The sequence below is a fragment of the Sus scrofa genome, chromosome 14 (genome assembly GCF_054392235.1).
Source record: "Sus scrofa isolate SSC_HxYL_T2T_F1_AM1 chromosome 14, Sscrofa_HxYL_maternal_Yorkshire_Landrace_v2.0, whole genome shotgun sequence".
Taxonomy (NCBI): Eukaryota; Metazoa; Chordata; class Mammalia; order Artiodactyla; family Suidae; genus Sus; species Sus scrofa.
Genome location: NC_139396.1, coordinates 112,223,246 through 112,242,485, shown reverse-complemented (window position 1 = coordinate 112,242,485; position 19,240 = coordinate 112,223,246). Strand labels below are relative to the sequence as shown.

General features: G+C 40.6%; 1 protein-coding gene across 5 annotated transcripts in view; it reads left to right on the top strand.

Moving 5' to 3' along the window:
- Positions 1–19,240, top strand: part of ERCC6 (ERCC excision repair 6, chromatin remodeling factor) — a 77,123-nt gene that overhangs the window by 44,063 nt on the left and 13,820 nt on the right. For all 5 annotated transcript variants that reach the window (XR_014827504.1, XM_084996497.1, XM_084996495.1 and 2 more), the window contains 4 exons: positions 1,077–1,212; positions 12,523–12,693; positions 13,171–13,347; positions 18,398–18,514. Coding sequence is in view for 4 of the 5 variants with exons in the window: in XM_084996497.1 (XP_084852623.1) it covers positions 1,077–1,212; positions 12,523–12,693; positions 13,171–13,347; positions 18,398–18,514 (601 nt within the window). In the remaining variant the exon portion in view is untranslated. The remainder of the gene's footprint in view (positions 1–1,076; positions 1,213–12,522; positions 12,694–13,170; positions 13,348–18,397; positions 18,515–19,240) is intronic.

Genomic DNA, 19,240 nt, shown 5'->3' with positions numbered 1-19,240 from the left:
ATTTTAAGATGAGATGCTGAGGTTCAGTTAGTGCGTGCAGAGCTGGGATTCAGACCCAGGCAGTGCTCCTCACCACTAGCCTGTGCTGTCGTGAGGAAATGGGATGGTTTATTCAAGCCTTCTCTTATTTATAGACGTTCAGGAAGCGCCTACTTTCCCCATAATACAAATAATGCTACTGAAAGTATCCTGGTACACAGATATTTGTCCTGAGATTGCTGGGTCAACACATGCCTCTTGTTAGGACTCTTGCTACGCAGTGCTCAGCTGCTTTCCATGGGAACTGAGTAGGCTGCACTCCTTTAGGCTTTCTGGGTGGAACGGTCACTCCGATGCTCACCCACTGAGAGGTGAGCGGCATGATATAGCAAGAGTGGGCTGCAGTGGTTGGAAGACTGACTTGAGGCTTTGATCCATCTTCTGGTGACCATAGGGCCTTGGGCACACCAGCCCTCAGCAGCCCCAAACACTGCAGGATTTCAGTTCTGCTCACTTCCTGGGGCTGTGAGGATGAAATCCTAGGGGTGAAGACTCTTAGTATACTCTAAAGCTTGGGGCCAATTGAAAATAGTCTTGTGTTCACTTAGGCTACAATACACTGTATAATACTTGCAGTAATCTGTAATAGAAGAGAGAGAAGTGTTTTTGTTATGGATTTTTTTTTTTTTTTTTTTTGGCTTTTCCTGTGGCATATGGACATTCCCGGGCCAGGGATTGAACCTGCACTACAGCAGTGACCTGGGCTGCTGCAGTGACAATGCTGGATACTTAATCCTCTGCAGCCACAAGGGAACTCCTTTGTTACATGATTTTTGTTTGTCTTTTACTTTGTTATAGACATTGTCTTTTCATGTACTAGCTGGTGTTTCCTCTCAACACCTGCCCCACTAATTGATGGGATTGTAGGATTTCACATAGTGGGTTTTATCCTCCAATAGCTTTTTCTTTCAAGAAAATGTCAGTAAAGTTCAGTAACTAGGATTTTCTTTTTGGACTGTTATGTGTTTTTTTGTCAGTTGATTGTCCATATTCTGTCATTCATGGTTGTCTTTTCTTCTTGGACATTTTGGTTGCAGGTTCGAGGGATTGGGCCCAACTATAATCGTTTGTCCAACGACAGTGATGCATCAGTGGGTGAAGGAATTTCACACGTGGTGGCCTCCATTCAGAGTGGCAATTCTGCACGAAACTGGTTCCTTTACCCACAAAAAGGTAACACTACAGTATTATGGTACCTTTTTGTTTGTTTTGTTTTAACTCTCTGCTTTATTTGTTTTTGCTTTGATCCATGTATCTCTCAAATGTTTGTTCCTATGTTTGTTTCATGCATTTAAACTTATTGAGTTAATTTAGAACTCTGTATTTTCAGAACAACTAGGCTTTATCATTCTAACAGTCCATAGTGGTGATGAGACATGCTTGTTGTCCAGTATAACACAACTGAGCACATACAGGGTGCCACAAACTTGGTAGCTTGAGTAGGACTAGAAATCAGGGGGCTTATGTAGCATTTAACTGGCTGGATTTGGGGCATTATTAGCTTTACACAATTTTAGGAAAGTGGGTTCAAAATGTAATGTAATAGCTCTTAATTGGTAAATCCATTTGTTAACATGCTTTTAAAGTGTGTTTTTAATGAGCAAAAAACCAGCCTGCCATTTTGAGAATTTTATAGTTTGTAGTGTTGCCTTTTAGTTGGTTTTTGTTCTTTGAATCCTTGTTCACCATGTAAGTGGAATCACTGTTTTTTGAAATTTGCATTTCCTCACTTATCGTAGTTTTAGCCACATCATCAAGAAGGAAGTTTTGACCTATTCTTATATGGGTAGCAATAGATAGTTTATATTAAGCTTTTGAAATTCTTATCTGTGACTTAAAATCTAGACTGTAAGCTCTGTAGGGTGGCCTCATTTTTTATTTTATTTTATTTTCCAAGGCATATGGAAATTCCCAGGCTAGAGATTGAATTGGAGCCACAGCTGTGACCTACCCCACAGCTATGGCATCACCCGAACCTTTAACCCACTATACCAGGCTGGGGATTGAACCCTGCCGCCACATCACCCTGAGCCGCCGTGGTCAGATTCCTAACCTACTGCACCCCAGGGGGAACACCAACCCTTATCATTTTTGTATCCCAAGTGCTCTGTAGCTGAATAGACAACAGTTACACATTTTCACTGTGGGTTTGCAGGTTACTCTGTAGACAAGAAGTGGCAGTTTGTTGTGAGTTCTCTCTGTTCTGAGTTTCAGAGCACTTGAGCAGCGTCAGCTAAAAGAGCTGTCCAGCGTTTGCCTTGCTCAGTTACACACATGTCAGCCACCAAAGTCCAGTGTCTGCAATTCTGCCAGCACCCCCTTTCCCCCAAATCCCCATTTTGTTCATGATCGCAATAGAAGTGAATCACGACTATCTCTAATTTGGTGGCTCAGTTTTGATGAGACGGAGTCTTGCTTTTATTAGCTATTGCTAAAATCAAAGGAATTTTTTTCTTTTTTTTTTTTTTTTTTTGTCTTTTTGCCATTTCTTGAGCCACTCCTGCGGCATATGGAGGTTCCCAGGCTAGGGGTCGAATCGGGAGCTGTAGCTGCCAGCCTACGCCAGAGCCATAGCAACACAGGATCCGAGCCGCGTCTGCGACCTACACCACAGCTCACGGCAACGCCGGAACCTTGACCCACTGAGCAAGGGCAGGGACCGAACCCGCAACCTCATGGTTCCTAGTCAGATTCGTTAACCACTGCGCCACAACGGGAACTCCCAAAGGAATTTTAAATGATAAATGAAAAAGCAAATGAGTTGAAATAATTTAATGAAGTGGGGTAGCTGCCACAATCAAAAACAAAAAAAGACAAGTTATTTTGTGTTTAGCAGCATGAAAATAAGTTTAGATTGTTTTTCCAGTCAAACTAAATTGTTATCACTGTTCTGTCATCACCCTCATAAAACATTTTTTATTTCTTTTTTCACTTCTCTTGTCTATTGACATCTCTAATGTTTTGTATTACAGAATTCTGTACTAGGATTCATCAGTTGGTGAATGGCTTTAAAAGGCATATTTTTCATGTTTATCTTTACTTTGCACTGGTGAATTAATACATTTCATACCTATACCATATCATGGCTTACTTGCATTTCTGCTGTTATTATAGCCTGAAGAACAACCTTCATGTAAATGAAATATATTGACTAATTAATGGAAGTAGAATTGACACTGGTCACTGTCTCTTTTGGTGAGACTTGCTTCCTTAACTTGCTTGGAGAATAAATTATTTCACCTTTGTTTATAGTTATGCACCTTCTGAGGTGGTTTTGCACATACAGACATGTGCATACATATGCTTGCTCATAATTTTTTTAGTGCTTAACAGTTTACCAAGGACTTAACTTGAAGTTTCTTAACTTTTGAGGAAAAGCAGTAGACTTGTGTTTTTACGTTTGACCCTTAACTCTTTGGATAGTTCCTTTTCCATTATAAAGTACCCCAGATCGCTAAAGAGGTGAGCTGTAATGCAAAAGATTGAAAAGATGTTCTTTTGTATCTTTCAAACCAGACTCTCCATTTAGAAACACAATCAGGAATTCCTTGGTGGCTCAGCAGGTTAAGGACCTGGCATCACTGTTGTGACTCTGGCTCTGGTTACTGCTGTGTGTGGTGCAGGTTGGATCTCTGGCCCGGGAACTTTCTATATGCCATGGGTGCAGCCAAAAAAAAAAAAAAAAAAAGCAATTTATTATTAATGTATTAATGTTAATATCAGTTTATCATTTGTGATGCCGATGTGTTGAAAATGTGTTAATTCCTCTGCACAAACCTTGTTAGTAACACCTCCCAGGTCAGAACTCTGGCTTCTGGATTAAAACACCAAGTGGCATTTGATTCCTTTTCTCCTTCCTTTTATATTTGCGTGTATAGATCTTTGTCCCCACCCTATGCACTCTGTTAGCTTACAGGTGTGTGTCAGATTGTAAGAGTTTACATTTCTTTTTCTTTTCTCTTTTTAGGGCCACTCCTTTGGCACATTGAAGTTCCCGGGCTAGGGGTCAAATCCGAGCTGCAGCTGCCAGCCATAGCAACGCCAGTCAGGTCCAAGCTGCATCTGCAATCTACACCACAGTTTGTGGCAACGCTGGATCCTTAACCTACTGAGCAAGGCCAGGGATCAAACCTTCATCCTCATGATAACTGGTCGGTTTTTAACCTACTGAGCCACAACAGGAACTCCGAGTTTACATTAATCACAATTCATTCCCACCAACAGTGCAGGAGGGTTCCCTTTTCTCCACACCCCCTCCAGCACTTGTTATTTGTGGATTTATTAATGATGGCCATTCTGACTGGTGTGAGGTGGTACCTCATAGTAGTTTTGATTTGCATTTCTCTAATAATCAGTGATGTTGAGCATTTTTTCATGTGCTTGTTGGCCATCTGTATGTCTTCTTTGGAGAAATGTCTGTTCAGGTCTTTTGTCCACTTTTCAATTGGGTTGTTGGCTTTTTTGCTGTTGAGTTTTATAAGTTGTTTGCATATTTTAGAGATTAAACCCCTGTCAGCTGCATTGCTTGAAACTATTTTCTCCCATTCTGTAAATTGTCTTTTTTTTTTTTTTTATGGTTTCCTTTGCTGTGCAAAAGCTTGTCAGTTTGATTAGGTCCCATTGGTTTATTTTTGCTTTTATTTCTGTTGCTTTGGGAGACTGACCTGAGAAAACATTTGTAAAGTTGATATCAGAATGTTTTGCCTGTGTTCTCTTCTAGGAGTTTGGTGGTACTTATCTTACATTTAAGTCTTTAAGCCATTTTGAGTTTATTTTTGTGCATGGTGTGAGGGTGTGTTCCAGTTTCATTGATTCACATGCAACCATCCCATTTTTCCAGCATCACTTGCTGAAGAGACTTTTTCCCATTTTATATTCTTGCCTCCTATATTGAAGATTAATTGACCATAGGTGTCTGGGTTTATTTCTGGGTTCTCTGTTCTGTTCCATTGGTCTGTCTGTCTGTTTTGGTCTGGTCACTTGTGATGAAGCATGATAATGTGAGAAAAAAGAATGTATACATGTATGTGTCACCTTGCTGTGCAGTAGAAAATGGACAGAACACTGTAAAGCGACTGTAATGGAAAAAGTAAACACTATAGAAAGAAAATCACAATTCAAATATTCAGTCAGTGCTGGTCTGTCCTCTAACCCAGCGTCTAATGTCTGGCTTCCTTTCCATCCTTATAGGTTGAGATTCCTTTTTTCCATAGGGGAGCTTTCTGTGCCCACTGGCTGTCCTGTCTAAATGTAATAGTTGTGCTCTGGCATAGGACATTCAGTGCTAGAGGAAAGAGGGTGGGGAATTTCTCTTTAGATAACTTAAATGGGTAATAATGCCAGAATTATTCTGCTTATATAGATTATTTTTATTTTTCTAATGATTTGTTGTAGCTGGTAAGATGTAAAATTTTGAAAATTTTGAAAGGTTTTCATTTAGAGAACAGATAGCAAATGATCAAACAACTTCTAAAGGGAGTGTGTTTATCATTCTTCTTCCTTAAATTGCCTTTTAGCTTCCCACCTCTGTCACCATGTGATCCTATATTATCTTTGTTAATGTTCTCTTTGGTTGACAGCATAATTTAGAATTATCAAAAACACACCCAGGAACTGGGCAAAAAAATATGTGGCTAATATTTTCAACCAAATGATCAAATCAGATAAAGACATTTTCTGGCTCTGAATCTACTTTAATGGTCAGTTGAAATTTCATTTAATAGGAATCTACGATTTTCCTTTTCTCATTATGTTTTATGGTCCCTGTTTTCTAACGGAGAGAAACTTGATATGTAAGTTGATTAATGTTTATTTGTTGAATAACTATAAACACAATATTGCATGTATTTGATGCTGTTAGGGCTCCAAAAAATGGATATGACCTTGAAAAGCTAATCATTTTCTTGAGGAAAGAAAATATATGGAACGATAATAAAAGAAGGCAGTTTTGTGATACTTATCCCATCACTCACAGTAGGTAGTGGCATCTTTAGCACTGCGTTGTAAAGTTTATTTAATTATTAAGGACCCTTTTTTTTTCAGTGTGTTGGAAGATGTGTAGTGAGAGATTTCTTGCTTATATTCTGAAACAGTTGTCACTTTGGAGCTCTCCCACCTTACCCTGCTCTGTAAGATAGAGTAATTCTGTGGAATATCTTTGATAATTCAAGGAGATGTATCATTTTGGTCCGTTCATGGCACTTAGAGGCATAGGATTAGGAAACGAAGCAATAGCGTAAAGATTTAAAAGCCTAGATTTTATAATTACCAGAACAAGGTTTGAATCTTGGATTTGCCATTGTATATCTTTGTGATCTGAGGCAAGTCACTTAGCTTCTCTGAGCCTAGTTGGATCTCTTGAAAATGGGCAGTTTGGGGTAATTTTGTGAGGACTCGTTGGGTCAATATGTGTGCCTGATAGGCTTAGTGGGGTCCCTGGCATGTAACATTTACTCAGGTAATTCCCACTATTAGAAATGAAGGAAATAGTAGATCTCTTCATCTCTGTACTTGAGAAAAGATGCTATGACTTTTCTGATTGATTCAGCATAAATACATTCAAGATAGAAGGTTCATACCTGCTTTATCAAAAATATTCACGGTCATTCACATCTAGACCTTTTTTCCTCATGTCTAGATACATTAGCCCCAAATAGAAGCAGTGAAATACAATGTTATGATTCTTTTTGGGAAATGCAAAGCGTGGTTAAAGAACAGACCACACAGAAACATGGCCATCTGATGCAGCTACCATCACGTGTCCTTTAAAAAGGCCCGTTTTCTGAAACACTAGTATAAAAAGACCTGGCTTTGTGAAAAGCTGGGAGTCCGTAAAAACATAATGAATAAAAGCAGAAAAGGGCCACACGGTCCCTCAAGTTTCCTAAATATTTCAGACCCACTTCAAGTACACAGATTATAACACAAAGTGATGTAGTTCCTATTAACTTTCAAGATGTAGTTCCTATATACACCTGGTACGAGAAATAATAGATGCTCTGCTTGTTCTTTGAGGGATATTGTAAAATTATGTTGTTGGAGCCCTTTTTTTTTTCTTCATTGTCAGCACAAATCCTTGTTTATTAAAGATTTAGCTTGAAGGAAATTTTAATTAATTACAGGTGCAGTAAATCCTGCCTGGGAAGCTGCCGTGCTGTGTTTACCGTGAATGGCCTTCATGTGCCTGTGCTCCACTCCGCTCTCCCCGCTGCCTGACAGTGTGATTTATGGCTGTTGTTTTCCACCAGTCCACTGTTTGCCCTCTAGGAGGGATTGGTCTCCTGAGCCTCCATAATAACAGCAGCACTCTCACAGACATCTTTTAATGACAACAGCACTGCATTCAGTAAGTCAGGCTAATTGCAGATGTACCCTATTAATTGCAAAAACTAGGAGAGGTTACATATTTTACAAGCTTTTAATTTGAAACCGCCCGAGATGATTTGTCTTAAGTGTTTGGATAGAGACGTCCATAATATTCAACAATTCACAGTTATTGAAACTCTGGTCTAGGCAGTTATAGAATTCTGAGATGGAATCAGGTGAAAACAAATAGATGTGTTTTTACCCAGTGTCTGTTAAGTGGAGGTTATATTTGCAATGACATTACAGATTTATTTTCTTACTCTTTTTATAAAAGCATCTTCTTGATTCTTATTCATCATCATACATCTTTCTGCATATGGTAGAAATTCTGTATTTCTAGAGCTAACATTACAGAATGTTCCAAATAAACTTCACTTCTTAAATGCTCCAAAGAAGCTAAACATCGCTCTGGTGGAATGTATTTGAGAGGCTTGGCATCTTGTTTAACTGTGGTACCATGATGTCCAGAATCCAGTTTAGGGTGATGTTCCTTGGAGGGTATGTGGAATGACTGTGGCTAGTCTATGCAGCCAGCAGTTAGGAGTTCCAGGGTCATGAGCAAGTGGACCCACATGGCCAGGGTTTGGCTGTGACCCATGGACATTCTATATGTATGAGTGGTAATTTCACTTCTGCTCTACCTCAAGCCCCAAACCGTTGTTGTTTTCCTCTCCTGATTCTTTCATGCACATGCAGCTCCGTGCCTGGAGTAGATCGGGGCACGGGGCATTCTGTGAGTTTGCTGTCACCCCATGCCCTTTCTGCTTCCTGACTTCTGGCTGCCTTGCCCTCCTAGAAGAGGTGGAAATGGGGGAGAGAGTTGGGATAGCTGCCTGCCCAGAATCTCAGTGGGAAATTTAGATGTGGAGGAGCTGTTGAAATCAGCTCTGGTTTCTAAAGGCTCAGGACTGGTGGGATGAGCTCAGGGTGGAGCATTGCATCTTGGGACAGCCGGCTGCTTTTTCACTGAACACTAGCCACCATGGCGGGGCCGCTGGCAGGCGTGGAGCCAGTCATCGGGGAGAAGTGGATGGAGGTGACGCCTGAGAGAACTTGTGCTTGTGTTTGTGAGGCTGTGAGCCCTCAGGTGTTTACTGCTGCATTCATCATAAGATTAAAAAGTCAGGAAGTGATGACTGTGGCCCCGGAGATAGTATTAATGCTGGCATTAAAGACTGCGAATGGGAAGGTGGCAGAACAGTATTCATGATATCAGTATAGCTTTCACCTGTCGAACCTGTAATAGTACCAGGTATTAGAGCTCTAAACGCTGAAGTTTTGTATTATGACGTGAGAATACAGTTTCTCTTCTCCTCTTTCAAAATTTTCTTGGTGCCTGTTACACTCTTTTATATTCTGTTGAATTAGAAACTATTCTGATTCTTATTTATTAAGATAATATCATTTTTGAAGATACTGAATTTTATAGAATTTGTATAATTATGATTATATGAATTACTTTATCAGTTATCCTGATATTTAGCTATTCTTCTATTCCAGTGATGTCTTATTAGCTTAGTATGGTGCTAGATTTTATTTACAAAGTAATACATCTCTAGTGGGGAGGGGTATGCACAAGTGTGTGTTGCATCTGTGAGTTTTAAAAACAGGGTTTTGCTAGCCTTAAGATAACGATTTGGAATACATCCTTTTTCTGTGTTTTAGAACCATTTAAATAACAAGGTCGATTCCTGCTTCAGTCATAAAACCCTTTGGGTCTGGTAGACTTCTGGTGGGAAAAGCAGAGCATTCTTTTCAAGTTCTTCAGTATTGGTCTGATTGGTTTGTCTCATCTTTAGGGGGTCTGTTTGGTAATTTATTTTTCTAGCAACTGTCCTCTGTCAGTGTTCAGATTTTTGGCATTAGACTGCATACGGCATTGGCTAACATTTTGAGTTCTCTGCATCTGTGGTGACTCCTCTAACGTTTCTCATTCTGTCCTTCAGGCTAACTTTTCAGAGGTTTGTCTGTTTTTTTGGTCTTTTCAAAAGGTTTTTTTGCTTTATCAGGTCTGCCAGGTTTTTTCCTTAGGCTTCACTAATGTTTTTGTCCTACTGTGCCACTTTCCTTCTTTACCCGATTGCATTGGCTGCTCAGTTTGATTTCAGCCTTAGATTCTTCATGTGGTCTGAGGTCTGCTGAGAGCTGTTAAAAGACATTCGCTGACGGCGATACACAGATCCCTTGAATAAATAAATATTTATTTATTTATTTATTTGTCTTTTTAGTGTCGCACCTGTGGCATATGGAAGTCCCAGGCCAGGGGTCGAATCAGAGCTGCAGCTGCTGGCCTGTGCCACAGCCACAGCAGTGCCAGATGTGAGCTGCACTGTGACCTGTATCTGCAGCTCATAGCAGTGCTGGATCCTTAATCCACTGAGCGAGGCCAGGGATCGAACCCACAACCTCACAGATACTAGTCTTGTTCTTAACTTGCTGAGCCACAATGGGAATGCCCCTAATTTTTAACCTTTTAGTTGTCTTTCGTCATCTTCTCTTTCTGATTGCTGAACTCAGAAGCTGTGGCTGTGTCCCTGCTGGCTGTGGATGTGCCACTTGGCCCATGCAGCTCTGAGGGCTGGGCCTTCAGTTCCGGTGCAGTGCACTGGGCAGGCAGGCATGGCTCTTCTTTCTCGTGTGTTGGCTCCTTAAAAATACAAAATATCCCTCCCTTTCCTGTTCATTTTATTTTTTTCTGATATTTATATTTCTGATCCTGCCCTGTTTTTGTTTGCATTTCTTTGGTATACCTTTGATTGTTCCCCTACTCTTAACTTTCAATGCCATTCTGGTTTGGATCTCCTAAACGCAAGGCTAGGTTTTGGCTGTACTTTCCCAATAGAGAGTCTCACTGCTGACAACCCACTGGAGACCCTGACATAAATGTGTAGTCTGAAACCAACTACCTCACTTCCTGTTTATTGTATTTGCTACCTTTTATATTTCTCTAATTCTTTTCTATTTCCTATTAGTTTTTTTCCTGACAGTGGTTTAATAGTTCTACAATCTTTTTTCTTTTTTGACATTTATGCTGAAGTAGCCGCTATTTCAGTAAATGGGCTTAGATTTTTTTCAAATGTATTTCAACCTATTTTTATCTCTCTCTCTCTCTCTCTCTCTTTTTTTTTTTTTTTTTTTTTGTCTTTTGTCCTTTTAGGGCTGCACCTGCTGCATATGGAGGTTCCCAGGCTGGGGGTTGAATCGGAGCTGTAGCCGCTGGCCTACGCCATAGCCACAGCAATGGGGGATCCGAGCCACATCTGCAACCTACACCACAGCTCATGGTAACACCAGATCCTTAACCCACTGAGCGGGGCCAGGGATCAAACCCGCAGCCTCATGGTTCCTAGTTGGATTCATTTCCGCTGCACGATGGGAACTCCTGTTTTTATCTCTTGATAAAGAATTCAGCAGTATCCATCACCTGTGCCTTATTCTACTCTTAGATAAAGTGGGATTTTTAGTACACCGTTCTTTTCTCCTGTTCTCATTTTAGGTTTTGTTAAGTTAAACTGGAATTATAGTAGCAGAAAAATATGTTCCTTTTTATATTTTAGATCCCTTCTTAACAGTTTCATTAGTATTTAAAACAATGTGTTGTAAACACACTACTATATATAAAATAGATAAGTAACAAGGGCCTACTGTATAGCACAGGGAGGTCTGCTCAAGTTCTCTGTAATAACCTGTATGGGAAAAGAATCTGAAAAAGAATGGCTCTATGCATATGTATAACTGATTCACTTTGCTGTACACCTGGAACCAACACAAGGTGGTAAGTCAGCTAGAGTCCAATACGTTTTTTTTTAAAAAAAGAAAACAGTATTTTAATATTTACTTAATTGTTGTTTTAATAATTTATTTTAAGAACTGGTATGTATGGTACATGTAGTTGTTTCTTTAAAATGTTTTCTTTTAATATAGTAAAGAAAGAAGCAGTGTTGCCTCATAGTCAGCTAATACTAGCTCTGGAGTTGGCTGCTTTTCTACACTCAGAGCCTGACTGTACCACTTTCCAGCTGTGTGACCTCATAATATTGTTTATTGTCTCTCCAAGCCACAGTTTTCTCATCTGTAGATTGGGGGTTAATAGGCCAACTGTCTTCTCAGACAGTTGCTGTGAGTGCTTGTCTGGGATGAGCGTCCTAGTGGGGAGCTCTGGTGTCTGCTCCCTTGCGGCATCCTGAGCAGCCTCCTCCTCTGGGAAGGGAGGGACCATATTCTTTTAGTGACTGTGCCCCTGCACTGGCTGGATAGGGTGTGCTGTTCGTAACCCATCTCCAGCTGGTCTGTCTTCTGTGCTTGCATGTCTGAAGGTGGGAGTTATGTATTTATTTTCCGTCAAGCATGACTGGTAATTTGGATCAATGCAGAATTCCAGGGTCTTCGCTTTCCCCCTAGAATTATGGGAAGCCTTTCTCTTTGCTTTCTGACATTTTTAGTGTTGTGGAAAAGATATCCAATGCACATAGAGTCTTTTTCTTCTAAAGGGAATCTTTTTGAAAATCTGTTTTGTTCTGACTAAAAATGTGTTTTCTCTCTTTTTTCTTTATTTTTGGAATTCAGCTATCTAGAAGGTATATACCCAGGTGGATGGCTTTTGTGATGTTTCTGCCTGGCTCTCTAGGGTGTTTTCTGTCATTAAAAAAAAAAAAAATCGCTTCTTTTATATCCTTTTTATTTTATCCTCCTTGAATTCATGTTATACCTTATTAGAGCTCCTGGATTTATCTTGTCTCTTTGGCTTTTCTGTCTTTTCTTGCTTTTGTTTTAAAATAGTAAATCACTTTCCATCTACCTTGTTTTAAGTTTAACAAGGATTAACATAAAGGATGTTTTAGAAAAGTAAAAATTGGGTGTTTACATATTATAATTTTTCTGGCTTTCTTTTGCGCCCTCCTCCCCAACAATAGTGGATACAGTAGTCAGTGTTTACTACTTACAGATTAATGAAACATAAACTTGCTGATAATGTGTAATTACATTGTGTGTATTATGTGTGTGTACATACTTATAAAGTGTTGTAGATTGCTTCATGATTGAAAGGTTGATTTTTAAGAGTCATGCTCATTTAATTTCTTATTTAAAACTTCCTTTACCATTTTGTCATTGTTTTAGGAGAAACTAGTTCGAGATATTGCTCATTGCCATGGCATTTTGATCACTTCTTACTCCTACATTCGACTGATGCAAGATGATATTAGCAGGCATGACTGGCACTACGTGATCCTGGATGAAGGACACAAAATCCGAAATCCAAATGCTGCCATCACCCTTGCTTGCAAACAGGTGTGACCTCTTGTAACAAAGGGCATTTCCAGGTGGATCATATTTAATAAACTCTCTGCATTTAGTAACACACTTATTGACTCTTGTGCTTTTGCGTAGGAATTTGAAATACACATTTTGCCTTAATGCAGAAAATTTTTTATTCTTGCCTTTAACCATGTTTTCTAAAATTCTAATTATTCACATTATTTAGTGTGTGTCTCTTGTGGGGATCAGTTGTTAGAGTGTAACCAAATCTAGCTCTAGTCCATAGTCTTCAGCTTGAACAATGAGCAGAATGCTTCCATACATGCTTTTTTTTTTTCATCTATGTGTAATTGAATAATTAAAGTTGCATAAAATGTCTACCTTTTAGAGTAGACTAATATGATACGGAGTTATGTTAAATAACAAGAGTGCACGCAAGTGTTTTGGGGTAAGATTGGCCATCTGTTGAAAGGTGAATTTAATAGAAAAGTCCTTTCTTTCCCCAAACAGTTCCGCACCCCTCATCGCATCATCTTGTCTGGCTCACCGATGCAGAATAACCTCCGCGAGCTGTGGTCGCTCTTTGACTTCATCTTCCCAGGAAAGCTGGGCACGTTGCCCGTGTTCATGGAGCAATTCTCAGTCCCCATCACCATGGGAGGCTATTCCAACGCTTCCCCGGTACAGGTAACGAATCAGACAGGTAACATTTGGGGCAATTTCAACATATTTTTTTAATTGATTTTTTATTGTTATTTCCCCCAACACATTTTTTTTCCCCCACTGTACAGCATGGGGACCCAGTTACACATACATGTATACATAATTTTTTCTCCCATTGTCGTGCTGCATTGTAAGTATCTAGACATAGTTTTCAGTGCTACACAGCAGGATCTCATTGTCAATCCTTTCATGAGCAATAGTTTGCATCCGTTGACCCCAAGCTCCCAAACCCTCCCACTCTCTACCCCTCCCCTCGGGCAACCACAAGTCTATTCTCCAAGTCCATGATTTTCTTTTCTGTGGAAACATTCATTTGTGCCATATATTAAAATGTTCCTTAAATACCATGCTTTGTAGCCAAATCATTCAGAGTGTAAGGGAAATGGCCAGGCTTTTAAAGTGGTATCTGATAAAGTGGTTAGCTTGATAGCTCATAATTTTCCTGATGATTTTTTTTACAAAAAAATCATGTGGAGTATTCAAGAACAGTCAGGAATTATGACACCAAAGTGAATCAGTTCTAGACAGCATATAATAGTGCCAATTGGGGTAGTACATCTTATAAAGTAGCGTAAAAGCTTAGAAAAGAGGAAACCAGGGAAGACTTCTTGAGAAATGTGTCTTTTAACCTGATTTTTGGAAAACAGGTTGGGAGGAGTGGGGCATTCTATATTAGAGCAGTAGTGTGACGGCAACCATGTTATGTGGCTGTCAGCCTTGAAGAGACATGCTTGATTGCAGGAAATGTGGATGCTGGCAGTGGGGGTTTTGAGGGGGAAGGCATAAGCGCTTATGCTGGGAGGTGCCACTGAAGGTGTCTGCGGCTGGGAGCCGGCTGTTCTCGGAGGGTTTCTCGGGCTGCAGGTAGTTACGGGAGAGAGGCCAGCATTGAGGGACTGGTAGGAATTGTGGTCAGGAATGTGATTAGGACCTGGACCTGGGTGTGGGTGGTGGTCCTGAGAAAGAAGATGAGAGCACCAGCCTTAAGTAGCATTTTTTTTAAAGGCAGAACAAACAAGACGTGGAGGTTGTTAAGATAAAGCAAATTGGGTGTTGAGGGGCGAGCTTGCTGCAGCTGACCCTGAGGTTTCAGCCTGGGTGACTGGTAGAGTGGGATTGTCACAGACAGGGCTGTCAGGAGGTAAAGCTGACCGGAGGGCAGTTTGTGGCATTTGGGGGGGCAAGCTTCAGCCTTGGCAAGAGGCAGAGTCTCTGCATAGCCCTTAGATGGAGGCCTGTACCTGCCAGGTTATGACTGAGCTAGAAATAAAGTCTGCCACCAAAAGAGACATTCGGAGCTCCCGTCGTGGCGCAGCGGAAATGAATCCGACTAGGAACCATGACGTTGTGTGTTTGATCCCTGGCCTTGCTCAGTGGGTTAAGGATCCGGTGTTGCCATGATGTAGGTCGCAGACTCAGCTTGTACCTGGCGTTGCTCTGACTGTGGTGTAGGTAGGTGGCTATAGCTCTGATTCGACCCCTAGCTTGGGAACCTCCATATGCTGTGGGTGCAGCCCTAAAAGGACAAGAAAAGACCAAAAAAAAAAAAAAAAAAAAAAAAAGAGAGAGAGAGATAGAGACGTTCACATGTTTTGCTGTATTTAACTAGAAAAAGATTTTAGTCCTTTAAAATTAGAGAAGTGCCCTAAAAAGCATTTATAAAACCTTTTGAATTTTGAGATTGAATGATTTTTGCTTTTTAATTAACTTTTGTAAGTGCTTTCTTCCTCTGTTGAATCCCTATTGTCCTTCATTTATCCTGGTTTTTTTCTTTTTTTAACTTTTTATTTTGAAATAATTTCAAACTTAACAGAAGGTTGTAAGAATTGTAAAAAGAACTCCTTATATACTCTTCATCCAGATTTACTAATTAATTGTTAGCATTTTGCTAACATTTTTGCCATATTAATTTTATCATTCCTTCCTTCCCTCTCCCTTCCCTGTCTCCCTCGCTCGCTCTCTCTCCATGAGTGTACACACACACACACACACACACGCACACACACATCTGAAGGCAAGTTACAGACATGATGCTCCTTTCCTACAAGTCCTTCAGTGTGTATTTCCTAAGAACAGGAACACTGTCTTCCATAACCACAGTATAAACATCAAAATCAGGAGGAAATTTAACATTGATGTAGTTCTGTTATTAATCTATATGTCATTCACGTTGTTCCAGCTGTTCCAGTAATTTCCATGTCTCTTCAGTCTCCTTTAATCTGTACCAGTTCCTCTGGTCTTTCTTTTGCTTTCATGCCCTTAATGTTTTTGAAGATACAGGCCTGATAGTCTGTAGAATATGCCTCACTTTGGGCTTGTCTTCCGTTCTTCATGATTAGATTCAGGTTATGCCTTTTTGGCAAGAATAGTGCAGAAGTGACCTTTCTCGGTGCTTCATACCTGGAGGCACGTGCTGTCCCTTCATTGGTGGTGGTCTCATGACTTGGGTGAGGTGGTTTTGCCAGATTTCTAAACTCTTTGACGGGACCCCTTCTCCTTTATAGTTCATAAGTCATTTATGGGGAGATACTTTGAGACAATGTAAATATAGTCCGTTTCTTTCTTGAAGTCCTTGTTTCAGAAGTTTGTGCACTTATCTCCTTTCCCTTTCTAGATTGTCAAGTCCTCTGGAGCAGAGGTGTTGTTTTTATTTGCTCCTTTTTTGTTTAAGTTTGTAGTTGTAATTATTGAATCTGAAGAAGGCAGTCTGTCAGATATTTTGTGTATCAGGCTGGGGCTAAAAGGATGGGAAACAGTTGACAGTCAGAACCTTCCCTTGAATAGTATTCCTGGTCCGGTGGAGAGAGTGCAGGGGGAAGCGGTAAATGAACAGATGACCCCAGTACAGGGCGATGAGCACTGTGGTCAGGGGCGCTATCCAGTGTCAGCACGTGTGGGAGTCCAGACAGGTTTCCTGAACCAGGGATGATTTGGACCCCAAAGGCTGGGGAGGCTGAGGGGGAAGAGCATTAACTTCCAGAAACACGGACTGTGTCTTGCATTTGTGCGTTGAGTTTGCTCAGGGGATTCAGAGCTGAAAAGAACCCGAGGAGTCATCTGCTTGAGTCTCCTCATTTCACACTCAAGGTTATGGAGACTCAGCATTTTGGCAGCTTGCCTAAGGTTGCTCAGCTCTGGAAGAGGCAGACCTGGGGAGTAGTATCACTCTGCCTTGTCAGGAATAGGAAGGAAGGAATAGGAATAGAAAGCTCAACAAGGTCAACATTTCCCAAGGCATGGGGGAGGTGGGAGGGATGGGGAAGTACAGTGGATTCCCATCATGTGTTTTTACTCCCAGAGAGACAGTCACAAGAAACAGATGAGAATTCAGTATAGAACTGGCTCTATTGCTTGAAGCTCAGGATTCTCTAGGAAGGATGGGCTGGAGAATGTGGTTTGACATCAAGACTAAAACAGTTTCTTGGTCTTCCCTGCTCTCACATCTCCACCCCTGGCAGATGCTTAAGATCTTCCACTGGGGAGAGTCCAAAAAAAAAACAGACCCATCCCCAACCACTCTGAGCCCCCACCCTTATGAGTTCACCACAAGTGGGCCAGGAGCAGGGGAAGGGGGAAAGAACTCCCAGAAGGGTGGACAGGCAAGAGAGAGCAGGAGCGAGCTGCCAGGCCCCTCACCAGCCCAGCCCTCGTTTTCCACCATCATCAGCCAGCTCACTCATTCTTCCCGACGAGAGAAATGGGGGATGGGAGTTAGCATATGGGCAGAGTTTCCTTAACACACTCTGTGTGTATATATATATATATATATATTTTTTTTTTTTTTTTTAGGAAGATTTTAAACAATGTATTTGCTTTCTTGATGGGAATGCAATGTCTTGTTTAATTCTGAAATGTAATCATCTGTGTATTACAAACCATGAAATGTACCTGATCATCATTTTAAAGGCAATTTTTATCAATGTCTGAACCATACATTTATAGGGCTTCCTGTCATTAAAAGTTGTTAATTTAATGAGGCTTCTTTGTTGTTGTCTGCTGGTCCAAGTAAAATTGTTTTTATATTTATACATGCAAGATATACACACATACATGTATGCAAACTTGAGGAGGGTGTTCTTAAGGTCTTTTGAAATGTTTTCTTTTTTACCATGTTAATCTTTTTAACATGAATTTGTCTGTGTTTATTATGGTCAAGCTGTTGTTATTATTCATTTTGCTGATAACTTTCTTAAGTTTATGCTTTAGTTGGAAGTTTTCTCGTTGCATTAAATAGTAATTTACTAGGTTGTTAAGCCTATTTAGATTTTTTTTTTTAAGTATCAATAATTTATTGAATTCTTTGTTTGCCTTTAAGTGAATTGCAGAGGGAGTGGTTTCCTGCACTGTGGGTCTTTGTTTTTCTCTGTACAGTTAATACCCATCTCATGTGGCTGTGCTCCATTACAGAACCATATGCTCCATTGTAGGCTAGAGTGACCTTTCATTTCTGGGATCATAGGGCTTTACTTGAACTTACCCTCCTAGTCTCCAGTGGCCAGTAATCTCTGCTTATTATCTGCTCTTCCCATTGCTGCGGTGTTTCCCCAAGTTAGCGTTTGATCTTCAGTCTTGCAGGGTAGCTGTTCCTTTGTAGCCGTTGGAGAGTACAAGATTATAAACTGAGATTTGTTTGAAAGCAGTTTTTTCCCTAGAGGGTGGTCGAGAACCGAATAAATCTCTACTTTAGGGCTTAACTATGTGATAATAATTAAATAGAGGTGGAATAGGGCACAGGATTACAAGGGGGGTTTTTTTGGTCCATTTTGGTTAGTGAGAAGTTTTATTTGTGTATTTACTTTAGCTGATGATATTATTATGAAAGCTGCCACCTCCTGGAGTATATAGAACTTATGCTAATTTTGTCAGACCATTTTCCAGCCATTTCCAGCAATTTTGTACAACCACTGATCATTCTTTAAAAAAATTTTTTTTAAACATTGGGCTCAATTGAGAGGTAAGGACAAATGCATTCCTTAGACATGCAGTAATTGTTTTCCCTTTTCTCTTATTAAAGGTTAAAACTGCTTATAAGTGTGCATGTGTCCTACGAGACACCATAAATCCATACCTTCTGCGGAGAATGAAGTCAGATGTCAAAATGAGCCTTTCTTTGCCAGATAAAAATGAACAGGTCTGTAAATCCACGAGTTACTAAAACATTCCTAAAGCACAGGAGTACCTGTCATTCACTCTGCTTTTTACATGCAGTGTTGGTGAGGCTAACAGGTGTGGTCTCTGGTCCTGTAGGCAGATTGGTTTCCATTTGTATACACCTGCATATGCCAGGTGAGCGTGCTGTGGCCTCTGACCTAGGCAGGACTCTACCTGTAGTCCACAGGCTTTGATCTCTTTTATTATCACACAGATTCCTATGGCCACACTTTTTAAAATTCTTCATTTCCCTCAAGTCCCCAGTTTATTCATGCTACAGGTTGTAGTAAGTGCTGACCACATACCTGGGAGATAGCGGTGAACAAGCAAACATTTGTTCCCATGGAACTCACATCTATTCTTGAGGAAACAGAAGTATATCAGATGGCGGCATGGAGGTGAAATGAGCAGGGAGATAAGGAGTGCCCAGGGCCAGGATTTGGGGCAGTGGGCTTTTCATAAGGGATGGTCAGAGAAGACTGATAAACTGACATTTGAAAGAGGCCTAAAGAAGGTGAAGGAGCGAGTCATATGAGAAAGAGCATTATGGGTAGTTGGAATGTGAGGAGGGCATTGGGACATTCAGGGACCAGCAAGGAGGCCAGCCTGGCTGGAGGGCAGGAGCCAGGAGGAGAGAGGTTAAGGGAAAAAGCCAGATTGCCTGCTGGGGGCCAGATTGTAAGAGTCTACTAGTCGTGGTGAAGGC